Consider the following 21,095-nt stretch of genomic DNA (forward strand, 5'->3'; position numbering starts at 1 on the left):
AACTTCTTTTAAAAAAAATGTTTTTAAATCGTCTACACATTTTTTGCTGTCCATGACTTTTCCAGCTGATCCAGATGTTTGTATATTTTGAATGAAAACACAAAGGTCTAAAAACTTGTTTAAATAAATTATATATTTTAAATAATGACCCTGAAAAACTTTAAAAATATAAAAACTAATGAAAGACCTGAGACTTTATCTTAACCAGTAAAAATCTCCTTGAAGTTGCTTTAATAAACCATCCTTAGTTACAGTTTTGCTCTGTGTTTTGTCTCTAACACCTCCGTATAACTCTTCCAGAGTCTCCTCACCAGCGCTGGAACCTTCTGGCTCTTCGCCTCCATGTGCATCGCCAACCTCGTCTTCACCATCGCCTTCGTCCCAGAGACGAAGGGCAAGACGCTGGAGCAGATCGAAGCCATTTTCAGAGGGACGTCAGGTCCTTGAACCGGACGGAGCGTGGGACACCGTGTGGGCATTTAAAATATCTTTATCAAGCTTATAACGCTATAAACTGATTGACACTTTCTTATGATTAGATTTTATGACAGAAACGTTAAAACCTACAGCGGAATAATCGAGCAATAAATCCTCTCTTCTTCATGTTAGAACTAGTTTTATAGGGTGATGGTTTGGGGAGATGCAGTTTGTGGTGCTGTTGAACTGGTTTACTTTTTAATATTTTTTCCATTCCACACATATCTGAGAGCCCTGAGAGCTCACAGCGCTGCAACTTAAGAAAACACATGAAAATACACAAAACACGAGCAAAGTGAGAAAACATCTTATAATCTGACAACACGGCATTGAGAGAACGCTGCAAAGACCACAACGCAATAGAAGTGTTTCCAGAGGACACTTTAAAGTGATGCACCCGTCTGGACACGTGTGCATCACGTTATTTCAAGATAATGATAATTTCACGCTATAATTTCAATCATAGCGTGCTAACATTAACGGCTAATCGATAGCCTGCTAACGTTAGCCGGCTATCGATAGCATGTTACTGTTAGCCGGCTATCGATAGCATGTTACTGTTAGCCGGCTATCGATAGCATGTTACTGTTAGCAGGCTATCGATAGCATGTTACTGTTAGCCGGCTATTGATAGCATGTTACTGTTAGCAGGCTATCGATAGCATGTTACTGTTAGCCGGCTATTGATAGCATGTTACTGTTAGCAGGCTATCGATAGCATGTTACTGTTAGCCGGTGATCGATTGCCTGTTAACGTTAGCTGGTGATCGATCGCATGTTAACGTTAGCGGCCGATCAATAGCATGTTAACGTTTGCGGCCGATCGATAGCATGTTAACGTTAGCGGCCGATCGATAGCATGTTAACGTTAGCGGCCGATCAATAGCATGTTAATGTTAGCGGCTGAACATGATGTGCTAGTGTTAGCCGGCGATCGATAGTGTGCTAGCGGTAGCGGGCTAGCACGACCAAGACCAACTCGATTCGGTTGAGAGAGACCAACTGCAACTTGTATCATTTATTTGATTTGTTTAACTGCAATGTGATTGATACGGGCTAGCGGGCTAACGCAATATATCACATTTTAACATTTAAATATCATTATCATGAAGTAACGTGATAGTTTCACATTGTAACGTTATAACGTGAAATCGTGTGCATCACTTTTAAGTGTCCTCTGGAAACACTTCTGTTGTGTTGTGGTCTTTGCAGCGTTTTCTAAATGCTGCGCTTGTGTTGTCAGATTGATGAAGATGTTTTCTCAGTTTGCTTGTGTTTTGTGTATTTACATGTGTTTTCTTAAGTTGCAGCGCTGTGAGCTCTCAGGGCCACCGTACATATCAGCCAGGTCAGACTAGACTGGCAGCTTGGTGTGAATCATCTGTTTCTGACTGATGTCTGACATGAACCTGGTGATCAGGCCTTTAAGGACAGTTTCGTGCAGGTCAAACATTTAATTTATATCGTCTCTCAGTGAGCAGATTCATCAGCATCTTGCTCAATAAAACTTTCACTGGATGGGACACACGCACATACATTTTTCATCACTTGTAACTGCTCTCTGCCTCGTCTCAAGGTCATAATAATGTTACTGCATTAAAAAAACGTTTGCATCCAGTTCCGATCATCCATGTAGAACAATCTAAATGTTACATTTGCACTAAGGTTTCCAAAATAAGAGCATGAGGAGCAGACACTTCTGTCTGGAGAGAAGAAAAATAGTTGCGCACTTCTTGTTCATTTTAATGCCTGGTACAACTAAAGGTACATTTGTTTGGACAAATATAATGATAAGAAAGAAAAAACGTGTGATCTAATCATTTTTTTTTCTGTCCTGTGAGAACCAAAAAAGATCTTTGAAAATAAATAAACATAAGTGCCTAAACTTCTTTAAAAAAAAAAAGATCTAAAAATCGTACATACATTTTTTTCTGTCCTGCTAGAACCACAGCTGTTTTTGTGACACAAAAAGGGTTTTCTATTTGTCCTAAAAAATCTTTCAAAAAACATAAAACTAAATTAAAGACAAAAAAAACTTAATGAATAAAAGCACAAAGGTCTAAAAACGTGTTAAAATAAAGGATTTATTTAAAATAATGACCCTGAAAAGTCTTGAATTAAAGACCTGAGACTTATAACTCATAACCAGTTAAGATCTCTTTGAAGTTGCTTTAATAAACCATAGTTGCAGTTTTGTAACCAAAATCATTATAAAGAAATCCATGTTAAATGTCTAGATATCAGCTCTTAAAGAAAACTCTTATCAGCTATTTTTGTTGTTATCATCATTTTCGTCCAAACAAATGTCCCTTTAGTTGAAACAGACATTAAAATGAACAAGAAACTGAAGAAAAAGGGTGGTCTAATATTTTTTTCCATGACTGTATGTTAAAATAATTTACCAGCGTTTCAACACAACAGGTATTGGAGGGTACTGAAATTATTAACATCCTGAAAAAGTGCAATGTGGCTACAAGTGTGCAACTATTCTTTCATCACATTCACCTTTGCACTGAGAACAAAATAGGTAGAACAGCAGCAGAGAGAAAAAGAGAAATGAGCTGCAGGTCCTGACTGACGGAGAAAAACCTGTATTTGGGGTTTAATGTCCCCGTGTGTCTTTAGTTACTCTCTGTAACTGTGTGTGTCTGCTAGTGCTGATCCTTGGTAATTGGACTGTTTTTGCACGGTCATTTGCATAGAAAGGTGTGCCAAATATATGCATACTACGTCTTTTAAATATATGCAAATATCAGCGGAGCACAAAGACACTATTTCCTGGCAGCACGGTGAACCGTGCATCTGATCCTTTGCAGGTGCTTTGAGAATCACACAGTTACCTTTTGTCTTATTTGTGCAGAAGCTGTGCAAGTTTTTTGTGAATTCTCCTCACTGTGCTCCTGTAAGAAAACCCTCCACTGCCCCCTGCAGGTCTCACTGCTGTCAATAGACACATTTACTTCTTCATTGTATGTTTAAAATGTCCTTCACTGCCTCAGAAAATCATGTATATAGTCAAACTTGTATATTCTTGAAGGTTTGGGATTCTTTACTGTGAAATATCAGAGTGAAACTGGTGTTAAAGAGAAAAGAGGCTGTGCAAAGCTTGAACAAATGTCAGGTACAATGGATTTCCAGAACAAAGAAATAAAAGAAAAATCAAAATGTTGACACTGCTGCAGCATAAATCCACTTTTTCACTGTTCATCCATATTTCACATTTCACCAGCTATGGTTTAAACACAGCATCTGTTCTAATCTGCAAGTTGAAATTGTCTGAAAAAGATGTTAGCTTTTTTACACTGAAAATATGTTGGGTCAGGAAAAAATAATACTCTAAAAAACATTTCCTATTCTACTTGTGTTGGGAACTCAGAGACTCTTTGAAAAAATAAGTTATTCAAAGAGTTTTGCAGGTACTTTTGAGGAGCGAATGCACCACGAAGTGAATGCTGTCTGCTGTTTACACTGTTTAAAAACACAGTTTACATTATCAGAGAAATTAAGTGAAATTAAACAGATTCTGTGAAGTGTCTTTTATAAAACATCGGACAACAACATAATGAAAACTGTCAACTGTAAACTCTCATTAAATAAAGAACACAGGTATGTCTTTGTAGCTTTTTTTGTAATAATTTCTTGTAAGTTTCTTGTAAAGGAAATGTTTTGAAACTTATTATTTCACTTGTTGGGATTGTGATGATGTTTGATTTCATGCTCCATGAGAAATAACTTATCTGGAGAAATAAAAAACTGATTTTTTAAAAAACTGTTTATTTGATTTATTGTTGTTTTTAACGCAATCAGCTCTTCAGGGAAATACATATTAAATAAATAAAAATTGTGTTTGTCTGCTATCAGATCAGTGAGGCTATTTAACATAAACATTTCCACTCTTTGAACCCTTTTTTCTCTGGTGGCTGAATGTTTTAAATGTTATTATTTACAGATACACTGTGAATGCAGTCTGAACAAGATCATGTTTGTGTTTATTATCCAGAAACTGAATTGTACCATAAACTGTCTGCGAATAAAATAATTGCACATATATATATGGCCCATTTCAGAATTGCGTGTACATTTGAAGTTTAGACAAAATAATTATTTTATTTTATTTTTTTCCATAAAACCTTTTTCATTCCCATAGAGAATACTTTAAATTTGCCAAGCTTAAACATGTAAGATTTAAAATATTTAATCTGAAAATCATCGTAGTAACAGTAAAATCAATCAACTCTGTTGCAGACAAATTAGGGTAAATATGTATAGTACTCAAATGTAATACATTTTAAAACCATGTCTTTCCTAAGAGAACTTTTGTCTTTACATCAGCTAATTCAACTTTAAATTTTCTAAGATAAAGATTCTTTTTTCAGGAGTAAAATCATTGACACATTTAATTGGAAAGTTGCCAAGACAGTTTGGATTTTCTCTAAATATTGCTCAAAAAATGAATGAAATGCTTTGAAATTTCATGTATAGTGAGAATGTTAATTATGACACAGCTTCTGGTTACTTTGTCAACAATAAAACATATTTAATTAGAATTTTTTAAAATAAAACTGTGACAAACAGAGTTGACGCCTATGTAAATGGAGTTGACATGAATAACAGAGTTGACAAACTATGTGTAAAAGGCCAAAAACAGTCACTCTGTTATCATTGAAATGTTGAAACATGTAACAGAGTTGACAATAACAGAGTTGACATTTTCCACCAGTTTGTTCTTTAACTCCACGTGCTAGCTTAAAACCAGATACCACATGTCATGAATAAAACCATAATTTTATGAATTTTCATCATATATTTTTTTTTTAAATGACAGATTCACTAGAATATCATAGTAACAGAATTGACATATAATTAATCTACTGTTTCTCAACATTTTGTACAAGTTAATGAGAGAGAAAGTTTAACATTGGGACACAACTATTAATTCCCTCCAAATCTTCTCTGCAAGAGGAAGTGACATCACTGGCTGCAGGTCACATGTTTTTATTTGAATGCTGTAGGGTTTTTTTATGTGGTTTTATAACAGAGGTAACAGAGTTGACCGGACCATAGGGACAGATAAAAAATATATATTTTTAATGTTGAAATCCCATGTATTACAGAAAATAAATACTCTGTGCAACTGTAAGTATAAGTATTAATAGAATTAGCACAAAAAAACTGCTAATTTTAATGAATTATTTTATGTAAATTCAATATGAACATGTGAATCACAAGCTGAAGACAGCCAATAATTGGTGGGTGGGAATCATTGAATGAATATTTTACATATAAATTGTGCCTAAAATACACACCAAACAGTATTATTGGTGAACATTCAATATAGCTAGCAATATTATTTAAAACAGACCCAGTAAATACTTTTTTAGGGGGAAATAATCAAAGGTTTTTCTGGGAGACGCAAAGTGTACCCGCAATTCTGAAATTACCCATATAATACATTATTCATTATACATTTTATATATATATATATATATATATATATATATATATATATATATATATATATATATATATATATATATATATATATATTGTGTGTATGTATAGTTATCAAACAACATGCCAGGTTGTTCCCACTTCTAGCCATGGTTTGTTCTGATATTCCATGGAGGACTTGTATATCTTATATAGATTGTATATGTTGCAGTGAAACACAAGGCCACAGCTCCAAAATGTGGTCTTTGACAGTTTAAATTCTGCGTTTGCGCACTGCAACGTATATGACTTTTCAAAATAAAATACGGTTCCGGTAAATTTTACACCAATACGATGAATTCGATCATTCATTATCCCGAAAGTTTGATTAATTACACTAAAAAATATAAATAACGGCACAGAACACATGCTACTGACAATTTCCCCGAAATATTTACTTGAAAAGTATACAGAGTTTCTTATTGTGACAGCCCGCCCACGCTGCTTCCTGTCCGCGGTCAAATCTAACGGAAACACTTTACGGGTGTCACCTCGTCACTCGTCCCCGGTGTCACCTCGTCACTCGTCCGGACTGGAGACTCGGAGACTCGGAGGGGATGCCGCTGCTGCCGCAGAGATGGAGTTGAATCACAGAAACAACAAAGTGTCGGAGAGAGTTTAGACAGAAGAAGGAGAAGAAGGAGCGGGTAGCGGTGGTTCTAGCCGCCGGATGTGTTTGTTGACTGTAAAGAGAAAGAGAGGAGCTATCTGTAGACAGGATGAAGCTGCTGAAGCCGAGCTGGGTCAGCCACAACGGTAAGATCCACTCTGCTGGACCCACTGGGCTTTTGTTGTCGGAGGGAGACCTGATTAGGAGGCATGGTGGAGGTGGAGGAGGAGGAGGAGGTGGTCGACACTTGTTTGACTCTTTCAGCCGCTTCAGAGCCTCTCTCGTGCCGCCTGTAGACCTCCACCCGGACCCACTGAGGTGGTGTTTCTCCCCGCTGCTCCTGTTAGATCTGCTACTGGCTGCTAGCATTAGCTAGCTAGCTGCTTAGCCCCCCTTAGCATGGATGCTAGCTAGTTTAACCTGCCACATGACCCGTGTCCAAGTTGTTGTTGTTGTCCCTAAAGTTATTTATAATTTCATGTTTTTGTAAACACACATTGTTTAGTGACAGTGAAGGAGATCAACATGCAGATAAAAGTGGTGAAAGCTGTCAGACTGTGAAAGTTAACCGTTAGAGAAATGGCCTGAATTTATCATGCAGCTAACCATTAATGTCACTACAGGCAAGTTATTAGTTTTATAGATTATTCTTGTCTGTAAAAACATTACATTACATTGCATGTCATTTAGCAGACGCTTTTGTCCAAAGCGACTTACAATAAGTGCATCAACCTGATGGTACTAGACATAGACCACAGGAATCAAGTAAGTACAGAACTTTAAGAGCCAACTGTCATTGCTAAGGAGTGTTATATGTTAAAGAAGAAAAGAAGAGAAAAGAATGCAGCAACACTAAGCAACCTTTAAGCAAAACAATTAACAATCTTAAAGCAAAAATACATTAGCAGAGACTAGGAGCTAGGTTAAGTCCACACAAGATAAATGCAGTCCTACATCCTACAGATTTGTTTCTATCACGACAAGCCAGAAAACTAAACATCCAGATGCTTGTGTATCATATCTAACGGCCCATAACTGACACCAGTTACAGTCTAAAAGCTGCAGAAACAACAGGAGGTGTTTCACTTCTGATGCTCTTTGACTCTCAAAATAAGCAGCAATAAAAGAGCTACTATGTGTTTCCAGTGTGCACAAGTTAAAATGTTTAATTTCAGCATGTGGACCTCTTAAGAGGAGATATTTTGCTAACAGATTTTAATTTGGTGACGGTCAATGTGCAGTTGCATCTAACATGTGTCTGTTGGTGTTTCCAGTGTGCAAGTTAAAATGTTTTATTTCAACACATAGACCTCTTGAGAAGAGATTTTTTGCTGACATGTTTTAATTTAATTAAGTTTCTGCTGGTGAAAAGCTGTCAGTTTGGGAGAGTAACCGTTGGAGAAATGGCCTGAATTAAAAAGTCATTACAAGCAAGTTATTTGTTTTAAGTTATTATTTTTGGTCTTGGAAGCATAATCATAAGATGCCAGAAAACTAAACACCCAGATGCTTGTGTATCATATCTAACGGCCCATAACTGACACCAGTTACAGTCTAAAAGCTGCAGAAACATCAGGAGGTGTTTCAGTTTTTAAGCTCTTTGACTCTCAAAATAAGCAGCAATAAAAGTGCTACAATGTGTTTCCATTGTGCACAAGTTCAAATGTTTAATTTCAGCATGTGGACCTCTTAAGAGGAGATATTTTGCTAACATATTTTAATTTAGTGACCGTGAACAAGCTCGACGTGTAGCCAAAAAGTGTCTGTTGGTGAAAGTTAACCGTTGGAGAAATGGCCTGAATTTATCATGCAGCTAACCATTAATGTCATAACAGGCAAGTTATTAGTTTTATAGATTATTCTTTTTGTCTGTAACGCATCCTACATGTTTGTATCTATCACGACAAGCCAGAAAACTAAATACCCAGATGCTTGTGTATCATATCTAACGGCCCATAACTGACACCAGTTACAGTTTAAAAGCTGCAGAAACAACAGGAGATGTTTAAATTTTTAAGCTCTTTGACTCTCAAAATAACCAGCTACCAAAAGTGCTACAATGTGTTTCCAGTGTGCACAAGTTAACATGTTTTATTTCAACATGAAAACCTCTTGAGACGAGATATTTTGCTAATATATTTCAATTTAGTGACAGTGAACGAGCTCGACATGAAGCTAAAAAGTGTCTGTTGGTGAAAAGCCAGTTTGGGAAAGTTAACCGTTGGAGAAATGGCCTGAATTTAGGGTTCAGCTGACGTTTAATGTCACTAGAGTCAGGTTATTAGTTTTATAGATTATTCATCTTGTCTGTAAAGCATCCTGCATATTTGTTTCTATCACAACAAGCCAGAAAACTAAATATCCAGATGCTTGTGTGTCATATCTAACGGCCCATAACTGACACCAGTTACAGCTCAGACAGCAAGTAAATCCTTCAAATTAAAACGCTGCAGAAACAGTTTGGTATTTTTATTGATAAATTAACCAACTTCTAGGACCTTGCACAAGTTAAGAGGTTTGATGTCAGCATGTAGAACTCTAGAAATGAGATCCTCTGTTTTTGAGGGGGTCTTTGGATGCATAAATATAGCTGACTCACCTGCCAAATGTTTCAGTTTTGTTGCTCTGTGACCCTCAAAATAACCAGCGACTGAAAGAGCCGCCATGTGTTTCCAGTGGGCACAAGTTAAGATGTTTTATTTCAGCATATGGACCTCTTAAAATGAGATTTTCTTATTTGAGGGGGTCTTTGCATACATAAATATAGACTTTGTTAGCTTATGACATTAACTAACTTACCTGCCAAATCACCAATGTCAAGTTTTCCCCTCAAAATGACTTGTAGTGTCATGTTTTTGACATCCCACATGTCATATTAGAAACACACATTGTTTTAATGACAGTGAAGGAGCTCAACATGCAGCTAAAAGTGTCTGTTGGTGAAAAGCTGTGAGTTTGGGAAAGTTAACTGTTGGGAAGATGGCCTTAATTTAGGGTCAGCTAATGATTCATGTCACTGAAGTCAACTGTATTTACGGCTCTACTCGTCTGTGAAGCATCACAACACGCCAGAAAACTAAATACCAGATGCTTGTGGGTGGTTGACGTGACGCTCAATTTTTGTGTTCCCAGTGACAAATATTACTAAAATTTGATAATATTTCATTAAAATTAATGTTTTAATATGCAGTTCATTCTTCTCCATCTAATCCATCTGCAAACAATGAGTATCGTTCTTCAACTATGCAAATATTCTGTTTTGAACATGACATTTGTCCACCGGTGCAACTGTCCTAGGTAGCATTACTTATCTTAAAACAACTGTGATTTAATGAAAAATTAATCTAAATACATTAAAATACTTGAATGCATGTCATACGAGTGTTTACTTAATGAATCTAGAGGATAGAAGTGTTAAGGTCCCTATGTAGAGTTATTATGACACATTATGACTGGTGTCCTCCTGGAGCAACGCCATGATGTCGATATAAAACAGGCATTAATGTGACCAGCCCATTACTGAGAGGGGTCCTTCCAGAATCAGGAAGGACAGAAGAATCTCTGGACACAAGATCACTTCTGTCTCAAATATTTTCATAATATTAATATTTCCGTGCAGTGTTGGAACTGGTCGTCTTAAGGTAGTCCTTTGGTACAACGCAGTTTAAGTATTGATCTGAATATTTTTATCAATTTACATTGATTGATCATTGAAAATAATGTAAATTGATTAAAAATATTCATCACTAATATGCCTTGGGCTTATCTATCTTATCTGTCCAACATTCTCTGAATGAAATAATGACGGACACATTTTAGGACTACCACACCAAAAGTGAATAATATGCTAAATATATGAAGAATTAGAAATGGACACATTCAGTTTTGAATTATTCACATATAAGGGAATATAATTGTATGTCATTTGACATATATTTTTGAATTATTCTTTTTTCACTTTGAATTTGAGTTCACGTCAACCACCCTTGTGTATCATATCTACCGGCCCATAACTGACACCAGTTACAGTCTAAAAGCTGCAGAAACATCAGGAGGTGTTTCACTTCTGATGCTCTTTGACTCTCAAAATAAGCAGCTGTAGACTTCTGGAGACAAGATATTTTGCTAACAGATTTTAATTTGGTGACGGTCAATGTGCACGACATGCATCTAAAATGTGTCTGTTGGTGTTTCCAGTGTGCAAGTTAAAATGTTTTATTTCAACACATAGACCTCTTGAGAAGAGATTTTTTGCTAACATGTTTTAATTTAATGAAGTTTCTGCTGGTGAAAAGCTGTCAGTTTGGGAGAGTAACCGTTGGAGAAATGGCCTGAATTAAAAAGTCATTACAAGCAAGTTATTTGTTTTTAGTTATTATTTTTGGTCTTGGAAGCATAATCATAAGATGCCAGAAAACTAAATATCCAGATGCTTGTGTATCATATCTAACGGCCCATAACTGACACCAGTTACAGTCTAAAAGCTGCAGAAACATCAGGAGGTGTTTCAATGTTTAAGCTCTTTGACTCTCAAAATAAGCAGCTACCAAAAGAGCTACTATGTGTTTCCATTGTGCACAAGTTCAAATGTTTAATTTCAGCATGTGGACCTCTTAAGAGGAGATATTTTGCTAACATATTTTAATTTAGTGACCGTGAACAAGCTCAACGTGTAGCCAAAAAGTGTCTGTTGGTGAAAGTTAACCGTTGGAGAAATGGCCTGAATTTATCATGCAGCTAACCATTAATGTCATAACAGGCAAGTTATTAGTTTATAGATTATTCTTTTTGTCTGTAACACATCTTACATGTTTGTATCTATCACGACAAGCCAGAAAACTAAATATCCAGATGCTTGTGTATCATATCTAACGGCCCATAACTGACACCAGTTACAGCTCAGACAGCAAGCAAATCATTTTTATTTTTAAAGTTTAAATGCTGCAAAATCAACAGATGTTTCAGTTCTGATGCTCTGTGACTCTCAAAATAAGCAGCTATAAAAGAGCTGCCTCCTTTTTCCAGTGTTAAAATGTTTTATTTCAACACATGGATCTCTTAAGATGAGATATTTTGTTTTTGAGGGGGTCTCTGGATACATAAATATCCAGCTAACCTCCATGCCAAATGACCCATGATAAAGTTGTTGTCTTACAGTGACTTCTTGTTTAATGTTTTTGACAATATTTTAGCAAAAACACCTTATTTTAAACACCGTAAACGAGCCCGAGGAGCTAAAACGTCTGGTGTTAAAATAAACAGTCAGTTTGGGAAAGTTTCATGGTCATATTTACTCTTATTTGTTAGAATTCTGAATCAGGTGACACTGTTAGATTTGTTGTTTTTTCTGAAGCAACTGTCCAAAACTCAAATATACTCAGTTTATATTGATTCAAAACAGAAAAGTATCAAATCCTCACATTTGGGCAGATTTTTTTTGCTTGATGAAAGACTTGATCCACTACTAACTCCCTCCCAAAAACAGTCATACAACAATCAAAGTCAAATGAAACACAGAGACACAAATAAAGGCTCCCACGCCTTTTAAAACCTCTCACCACACAGACCAGCAGCTTATTAATGACACGACTCGTTATTGATTTGAGATGATTAGTTTTACCTCAACATGATCTCTAGTGTGTGTGTGTGTAGAAGTATTTGTATGTGTATAAAGTAAGTAAAACTTGTATAACAACTGGTTTAATGTGGAATTTAGTTTTATTAGATATAGATAGAGTTGGGGAATTAAATTTATTATCTAAGTCAGCTATTCTCAACCTTGGGGTCGGGACCCCATTTGGGGTCGTGAGATGATTTCTGGGGGTCGCCAAATCATTTTGGAAGTCAGCTCTGTCTCCACTGTGTTAAAGTGTTCATGTGTTTTAGTCTTTTTGGTCACTTAATGTCTTTTTTTGGTCATTTTGTGTCTTTTTTGGTCATTTTGTGTCTTTTTTGATCATTTTGTGGTCAATTTGTGTCTTTTTTGGTCATTTTGTGTTTGTTTTCGATCATTTTGTGGTCAATTTGTGTCTTTTTTTGGTCATTTTGTGTCTTTTTTGATCATTTTGTGGTCAATTTGTGCCTTTTTTTGGTCATTTTGTGTCTTTTTTTTAGTCATTTTGTGTGTTTTTTTGGGACATTTTGTTTTATTTTTTGGGTCATTTTGTGTCTTTTCTGGTCATTTTGTGTCTTTTTGGTCATTTTGTGTCTTTTTTGGTCATTTTGTTTCCTTTTTTTGGTCATTTTGTGTCTTTTTTGGGTGATCTGAACTGTGCATGTGAGATTGTGTTCAGTGAGTGGGGGTCACGGACAACATGCATGTTAAATTGGGGGTCACGACTCAAAAAGGTTGAGAACTACTGGTCTAAGTAACTTCACTAATTGGCTCGTTTACAGAAAAACGTGAGCGTGTACGCTGAGCTAATCCACAGTCACAAACACAACCACAGACGAAATGAAATTTATCATGTCTCAATGTGTCCATCAAAAACTGATTTCACAAACATGTAATCTTCACGTTTGTGTTGTGTTTTACAGGCAAACCCATATTTTCAGTTGACATCCACCCTGATGGGACGAAATTTGCAACCGGCGGGCAAGGTAAGAGCAGTTTACACTCATGAGAATTATCAGGGGTCGCACAAAGTCTTAAAAGTTATGTTTCAATTTGAATAAACTATGTGAAAATGCTTAAATTTTGACATGATCTGGTGCTTCATCTTCACAATCACTCCTGTAAACCTCAAAACCTTTTAATGTTTCAAATTAAACTATATTGTCTTCATATTTGTTTGAAAAAGGAAAGTTATTTCCTTGTGTTCCCTCCTTGTTCACTGCTGGAGAAGTCCTCTGTTGATGCATTATTCCTGAAATGAGCAAATATTAAATAATCACAATGAAAAACAAAGGTAACGTGAACAGCTGGTAAAATAAACATAGTGATAATGTGCATCGGTTGCTGTGGGTGTAAATCAGTTCTGTAAAATGTATTTTTCCCAGTTCCATTATTGTAGAAAAATAAATGGTCTGATAAAGGCTTATAGAGTCGAGAAATATTTGATTTAGGGACCTTGAAAGTGCTTTAATAATAAAAGAATCCTGCATTTGTCACTGAGATCATGTCCAGTGCTTCATACGGAAACGTATTGCTGCCACACACACACATCCATTCATCCATCCATCCATCCATCCATCCATCCATCCATCCATCCATCCATCCATCCATCCATTCATCCATCCATCCATTCATCCATCCATCCATTCATCTATCCATCCATCCATCCATCCATCCATTCATCTATCCATCCATCCATCCATCCATCCATTCATCCATCCATCCATCCATCCATCCATCCATCCATTCATCTATCCATCCATTCATCCATCCATCCATCCATGACTCCATGCATCCATCCATCCATCCATCCATGACTCTATGCATCCATCCATCCATCCATCAATCCATCCATCCATCCTTGACTCTATGCATGCATCCATCCATCCATCCATCCATCCTTGACTCTATGCATCCATCCATCCATCCTTGACTCTATGCATCCATCCATCCATCCATCCATCCTTGACTCTATCCATCCATCCATCCATCCATCCATCCTTGACTCTATGCATCCATCCATCCATCCATGACTCTATCCATCCATCCATCCATCCATCCTTGACTCTATCCATCCATCCATCCATCCATCCATCCTTGACTCTATGCATGCATCCATCCATCCATCCACCCATCCTTGACTCTATGCATCCATCCATCCATCCATCCATCCATCCATCCATCCATCCTTGACTCTATGCATCCATCCATCATCCATCCATCCACCCATCCTTGACTCTATGCATCCATCCATCCATCCATCCATCCATCCTTGACTCTATGCATCCATCCATCCATCCATCCATCCATCCATCCATCCATCCATCCATCCTTGACTCTATGCATCCATCCATCCATCCATCCATCCATCCATCCATCCATCCATCCTTGACTCTATGCATCCATCCATCCATCCATCCTTGACTCTATGCATCCATCCATCCATCCATCCATCCATCCATCCATCCATCCTTGACTCTATGCATCCATCCATCCATCCATCCTTGACTCTATGCATCCATCCATCCATCCATCCATCCATCCATCCATCCTTGACTCTATGCATCCATCCATCCATCCATCCATCCATCCATCCATCCTTGACTCTATGCATCCATCCATCCATCCATCCATCCATCCTTGACTCTATGCATCCATCCATCCATCCATCCATCCATCCTTGACTCTATGCATCCATCCATCCATCCATCCATCCTTGACTCCATCCATCCATCCATCCATGACTCTATGCATCCATCCATCCATCCATCCATGACTCTATGCATCCATCCATTCCTTTTTTAAACTCTTCTTAATCTGAACCACATCATTATAAATGTTCTCCTGCAGCCTCAAACTTCAGGATTTTCAAAATAAAACACAAAGAAGTCTTGCTGTGATAAAACAGAGTCAGTTTTGGGAGTTTTTATATTGTTTTTTTGTTTGTTTTTCTCAGGAGAGGATTCTGGTAAGGTGATGATCTGGAACATGGCGCCGGTCCTCAGAGAGGAGGACGAGAAGAACGAGAATATTCCCAAAATGCTTTGCCAGATGGACAATCACCTCGGTGAGCAGCTCATCTGTCTGTGTGACTGTAGAGTGTTGGGTTAATCGATATACAGTCATGGGAAAAAAGTATTAGACCACCCTTGTTTTCTTCATTTTCTTGTTCATTTTAATGTCTGGTACAACTAAAGGGACACTTGTTTTGACAAATATAATAACAACAAAAATAGCTGATAAGAGTTTAATTTAAGAGCTGATATCTAGACATTTAACATGGTTTTCTTGTTAATGATTTTGGTTATTATCAAGAAAACCATGGAAAGTATCCAGTCAAACTGAACTGAACTGATATCAAACATGTTGGACGACAACAACTGCAGCATTTTATCAAACTTTACAAACAAGCTTCACTGCTCTCAATGTTTTTTTAAAACACTAAAAAAAGCCAAACTTTGCAGCGTTACTTCAACAACTTCCCGACACGACATCCTGACGCACAATCTCTACAGTTTTTCTGATCATTTTTACTTTTTTCTGGTAAATTTGACTTTTTTTTCTTAGAATTTTGTCTTTTTTTCTGGTAATTTTGACTTTTTTTTTGCGATTTTGACTTCTCTTCTGGAAATTCTACTCGCAGATTAACTGTTTTTCTCACAGTAAAACTTTACATTTAATGTAAAAATATAAAAAAAAATTGGTAAACCCCCCCCCCAAAACTTTAGCCTAACTTTGCAGAGTTATTTGGACAACCTCCCAACACAATATCCTGGCGCACATAAGTGTTGGGATTATAAATACAGTATAATCCTAAAAGTGAGCCCACTACGGCCGTCTGAACACTAAATAATGATACTTTGCGGCCATGAATCGATATAATATAGCCACACAAAATGTCACGATACTATGCAGTATTTATTTTGCCCACCTCTATTATTTATTCCAGTGATATGTGCTGTAGAACATGTGTTCAGAGTGTTGAACAGTTTGAGCTGAGAGCAGCAGGTGATCTGTCTCTATGAGCAGCTGCAGCGTCAGACACAAAGCACCAGACAGACGGGGAGGTAATGGCCTTATTTTTATCGACGTGTTGTTTTTAAACGGCAGCTCTGTGTGCCTGTAAAGACAAACTGGGGACTTGATCCATTATTATAGATTAACACAGAGAATAACAAGGAGACAAGGAGAGATTTGTGTGATTTCAGCAGCTTCCTGTAGAGATCAAAGCCGACCTAGCGGCCGTTAGATTGACTGAAATGATCATTTCAGCTCCTGTTTAACTGCTGCTGCGCTGCTCCTCTCTGCACTATCTCTCTGTGTTCACATTCAGGCTCCAAATGGCCTTGATTTTACTATTTATTTCAATTTTTATTCAACAGTTTGAACCAGTAGAACAAGAGCTGCAACTCCTGCTGCTACGTGTAAATCCACTGTTGTATTCAAAGAAATTATTATTTGAATCTTTTTATTGCTTTTCAAGTTCTGTTACACACACAGCTTGGTCGACATAAACGACATCACACTACAAATAAACAAGCAAACCTCAAAAAAGCCAAAAAGAACCATGCAAATAAATAGAATATAAAAAGTAATAATACTAATTAAAAAATGAGATAATTCAAATTTTTTTTGCTTCCTATATTTTCCTGATATATTTTATTTATAGGAGGAGAATGACAAAACATACAAAGCCAAATAATTAAACATTAAAAATTAAAATAAAGAAATTGTTTAAAGTGTAAAAGAAATACAGAGGGGCTCAAAAACAACACAAATCCAAATACCATCAAAAACAAAACAACCCCCCCCCAAAAAAAAAAAAAAACCCAAAAAAACAAAACAACAACCCCAAAAACAAAAAACAAAAAAAAAACAATCATGCAAATAAATAAATAAAATTAAAAAGTAATAATACATTTTTTAAATAGATGCTATTTTTTTTGCTTTCTATATCTTCCTGATATATTATATTATTTATATATTATTATATTATATTATTATAATTATTTGTATTTATTTGTTTTTAATATACACCACAGTGATTACATATTAAGCCAAATCATTCAAATTAAATAAAAATAATAATAAATTATAAACAAAAACAGAGGGGCTCGAAACCCATTAGGTCAAAGATAAATGAATACAAATGAAATAAAACAAATCGGAATACCATCAGAAACTAAACAAACAATCAAAAGAAACGTAGCAGGTAGGAGTTGATGAATTAAACTTCAACCTACAGACATTTCAATTCATTGCTGTGTATTTTTTATTTTTTTAGTGTTGTGTCATGTCTAAAATATAATCATATCAATAAATAAATAATTTAAATGTATCAATATTTTAAAAAAATATATTTTTAGTATTGTATCATGTCCAAAGTATAATCCTATAAATAAATGAATAACTTTATTGTGTCCATCTGTGTGTGTTTGGTGTATTTTATTATATTTGACACGTTGCTGCTCAGTGTCTGGCAGCATTAGACGGTTTAGTTGGTGTGATAATGTTCCAGATGGTTTAATGACGGTCGGTTCTATTCTTACCGCCAACATCACACACACACACACACACACACACACACACACACACACACACACACACACACACACACACACACACACACACACACACGCACACTGTATGTCTAACCGCGGTGTGTTTGTCTCTGCAGCATGTGTGAACTGTGTGCGCTGGTCCAACAACGGGCTTTACCTGGCATCAGGAGGGGACGACAAGCTGGTCATGGTCTGGAAGAGAGCTGCGTATGTACACACACACACACACACACACACACACACACACACACACACACACACACACACACGATACTAAAATGTTCAACTCGATACCGATACTCAGGAAAATATTCGATACTCGATACCATTTTCGATACCACCAGGATAAAAACAAAGTAATAAAAATAATAAATAATAATAATAATATAATAATAAAATAATAATAATAATAATTATAAAAAATAATAATAACTAGGACTGCGCGCAGTACTGAACGGGCCCTCGCAGTACACGCGTGTTGGGGCATGCTGCCGTCAGGGTTTGTGCGTTACAGGGGCCAGTCTATACCACCCCTATGAATTTCATTGCCTTAAGTCTTATGGTCTGGGCACAGTGGCACTTATTAAATTAAACTGCCGCCAGAGCGCCACCTAGGGGCCGATCAATAAAACCTTCAAGGGTTATCCTCAGGAGGGCATTGACAATAAGTATACCAAGTTTGGTGTTAATCCGACCAACCGATTTGGAGATATAAAATACTTCAATTTAAAGAGCGCCACCTAGTGGTCATCGCCCAAAATTTTGCATCGAGCCTCAGGGGCTCATGGGGAAGCAGCAACCTGAGTTTCATGTCATTCAGACACACCAATGTGGAGATATGCAACACTTTGTGTTTTGTGTTGAAAATAGCGCCACCTGCAGGAAGTTGTTATTTAATAACTTGAGTATTATTTGAGTAATCAAAATTCTTTTAATAACTTTTTGTCATGAGGGTCCATAGATGCAGTGTGCAAAGTTTGGTGCAAAACGATGAAATTGCCTAGGAGGAGTTCGAAAAAGTAGGTTTACGACATTTCGCGAATTTGCGAAAAAAAACTCCAGGCGAAAATGGGAGTGGCCTATATCCCGAGATTCAGCACAACTCAGTGAACGCGTGGATATAAGTTTTTTGAATGTGCGATGAAGTATGTGGGAGTTATTAGCTTAAACGCGTTTTCCTTTATTATAGCGCCACCTAGTGGTGGAAATTCAGAATGACAATAGATTATAAAATTTTTCGCCAGGTGTGACTTATATTTAAAGTTTCATGACTTTTGGGGTATGTTCAGGCAGTGAAAAATGCGATCATTTGGGAAGAAGAAAAATAAAAAAAAAAATAAAAATAACTAGGACTGCGCGCAGTACTGAACGGGCCCTCGCAGTACACGCGTGTCGGGGCATGCTTCCGTCGGGGTTTGTGCATTACAGGGGCCAGTCTATACCACCCCTATGAATTTCATTGCCTTAAGTCTTATGGTCTGGGCACAGTGGCATTTATTAAATTAAACTGCCGCCAGAGCGCCACCTAGGGGCCGATCAATAAAACCTTCAAGGGTTATCCTCAGGAGGGCATTGACAATAAGTATACCAAGTTTGGTGTTAATCCGACCAACTGACTTGGAGATATAAAATACTTGAATTTAAAGAGCGCCACCTAGTGGTCATCGCCCAAAATTTTGCAGCGTGCCTCAGGGGCTCATGCGGAAGTAGTAACCTGAGTTTCATGTCATTCAGACACACCAATGTGGAGATATGCAACACTTCCTGTTTTGAACGAAATCTGCAGGAAGTTGTTATTTAATAACTTGAGTATTCTTAGGGTAATCAAAATTCTTTTAATAACTTTTTGTCATGAGGGTCCATAGATGCTGTGTGCAAAGTTTGGTGCAAAACGATGAAATTGCCTAGGAGGAGTTCGAAAAAGTAGGTTTGCGACATTTCGCGAATTTGCGAAAAAAAACGGTAGGCGAAAATGGGAGTGGCCTATATCACGAGATTCAGCACAACTCAGTGAACGCGTGGATATAAGTTTTTTGAATGTGCGATAAAGTATGTGGAAGTTATTAGCCTAAACGCACTTTCCTTTATTATAGCGCCACCTAAGTGGTGGAAATTCAGGATGACAATAGATTATAAAATTTTTCACCATGTGTGACTTATATTTAAAGTTTCATGAGTTTTGGGGTATGTTCAGGCAGTGAAATATGCGATCATTTGGGAAGAAGAATAATAATAAAAAAATAAATAATAAATAATCATTCGAAATACAATAGGGACCTCGCAGGTCGTTGCCTGCTCGGGCCCTAAATAATCATTCGAAATACAATAGGGACCTCGCAGGTCGTTGCCTGCTCGGGCCCTAATAAAACTATTTTTATTAACAAGAAAAATGCAACATGTTAAAATTAATAGAACCACAGGTTAAATATTTATAATAAAAAACAGTTGTGCAAAAGAAACTGCAACTGTGATAACAAGCTTCAGGTCTGAGGTAGTGCAAAAAATAAATAAATAATCGATACTTTTGAAAATGAGTATCGTATCCAGATACAGCGTTTTAAGTATTGATACTTTTTAGAGTATCGATACTTTTGACAACCCTAACACACACACAATGTGCAAACACAGGTGATGTATGTGCTCTTACCATCCTGCTTCAACAGTTTATGAAGTAATATTGCAGCCAAAGAAGTTTAAATTGAGTAAGTTGTTGTTTAAATTGAAATGAAATGTAAAGATTTGTATTTGAACTCAGGTCTGCTGCTTTAAATAAACCAGGCTTAACTGAAATAAGCCTGATTTAATGTATGGATCAGGCTCCTGGAGGTCCACGCTGTTAGATTTTAACTCTGTGTGTGTGTGTGTGTGTGTGTGTGTGTCTGTGTCTGTGTCTGTGTCTGTGTCTGTGTGTGTGTGTGTGTGTGTGTGTGTGTGTGTGTGTAGGTTCATCGGTCCCAGCACAGTGTTCGGGTCGAGCAGTAAGCTGGCCAACGTGGAGCAGTGGAGGTGTGTCACCATCCTCAGAAACCACACTGGAGGTGAGAGCCACACACACACACTAACAGGATGAATGAAGCATCTATCTGTGTGTGATGAACACACTCCAGACTAACTCCTCTAACGAGGAGCACTGCTGATCCTAACTGGAAGTTTTTAGGGCCACAAGCAGAACATTTAGGGTCACACCTTAAATCGACCTGCACCGCAGTTATTCACATTTACCCCATTTTAACCATATATGGCCTTCTAATAAATGCCTCGGTAATGAACAAACAACTACTTTCAGAAAATTACAAATATTTAATGTTATTTTAAGGTCACAAATAAATTAAAATGAAATAAA

The 21,095-nt window shown here is 37.0% G+C and overlaps 2 protein-coding genes across 2 annotated transcripts in view; both read left to right on the forward strand.

Moving 5' to 3' along the window:
* The window catches only part of slc2a8 (solute carrier family 2 member 8), a 28,405-nt gene extending 24,158 nt beyond the window's left edge, over positions 1-4,247 (forward strand). Inside the window, exon 10 of the mRNA XM_059337498.1 lies at positions 301-4,247. Coding sequence (XP_059193481.1) covers positions 301-447 — 147 coding nt within the window. The 3' untranslated portion in view covers positions 448-4,247. The remainder of the gene's footprint in view (positions 1-300) is intronic.
* Positions 4,248-6,515: 2,268 nt separating this feature from the next.
* On the forward strand, positions 6,516-20,955 carry LOC131975073 (protein HIRA-like). The gene is made up of 5 exons (XM_059337609.1): positions 6,516-6,723; positions 13,115-13,177; positions 15,148-15,258; positions 17,869-17,959; positions 20,696-20,955. The coding sequence occupies exons 1-5, from the start codon at positions 6,687-6,689 to the stop codon at positions 20,820-20,822; spliced, it is 429 nt and encodes a 142-aa protein (XP_059193592.1). The 5' UTR covers positions 6,516-6,686; the 3' UTR covers positions 20,823-20,955.
* Positions 20,956-21,095: the final 140 nt, after the last annotated feature.

The sequence above is a fragment of the Centropristis striata genome, chromosome 7, assembly GCF_030273125.1.
Source record: "Centropristis striata isolate RG_2023a ecotype Rhode Island chromosome 7, C.striata_1.0, whole genome shotgun sequence".
Taxonomy (NCBI): domain Eukaryota; kingdom Metazoa; phylum Chordata; class Actinopteri; order Perciformes; family Serranidae; genus Centropristis; species Centropristis striata.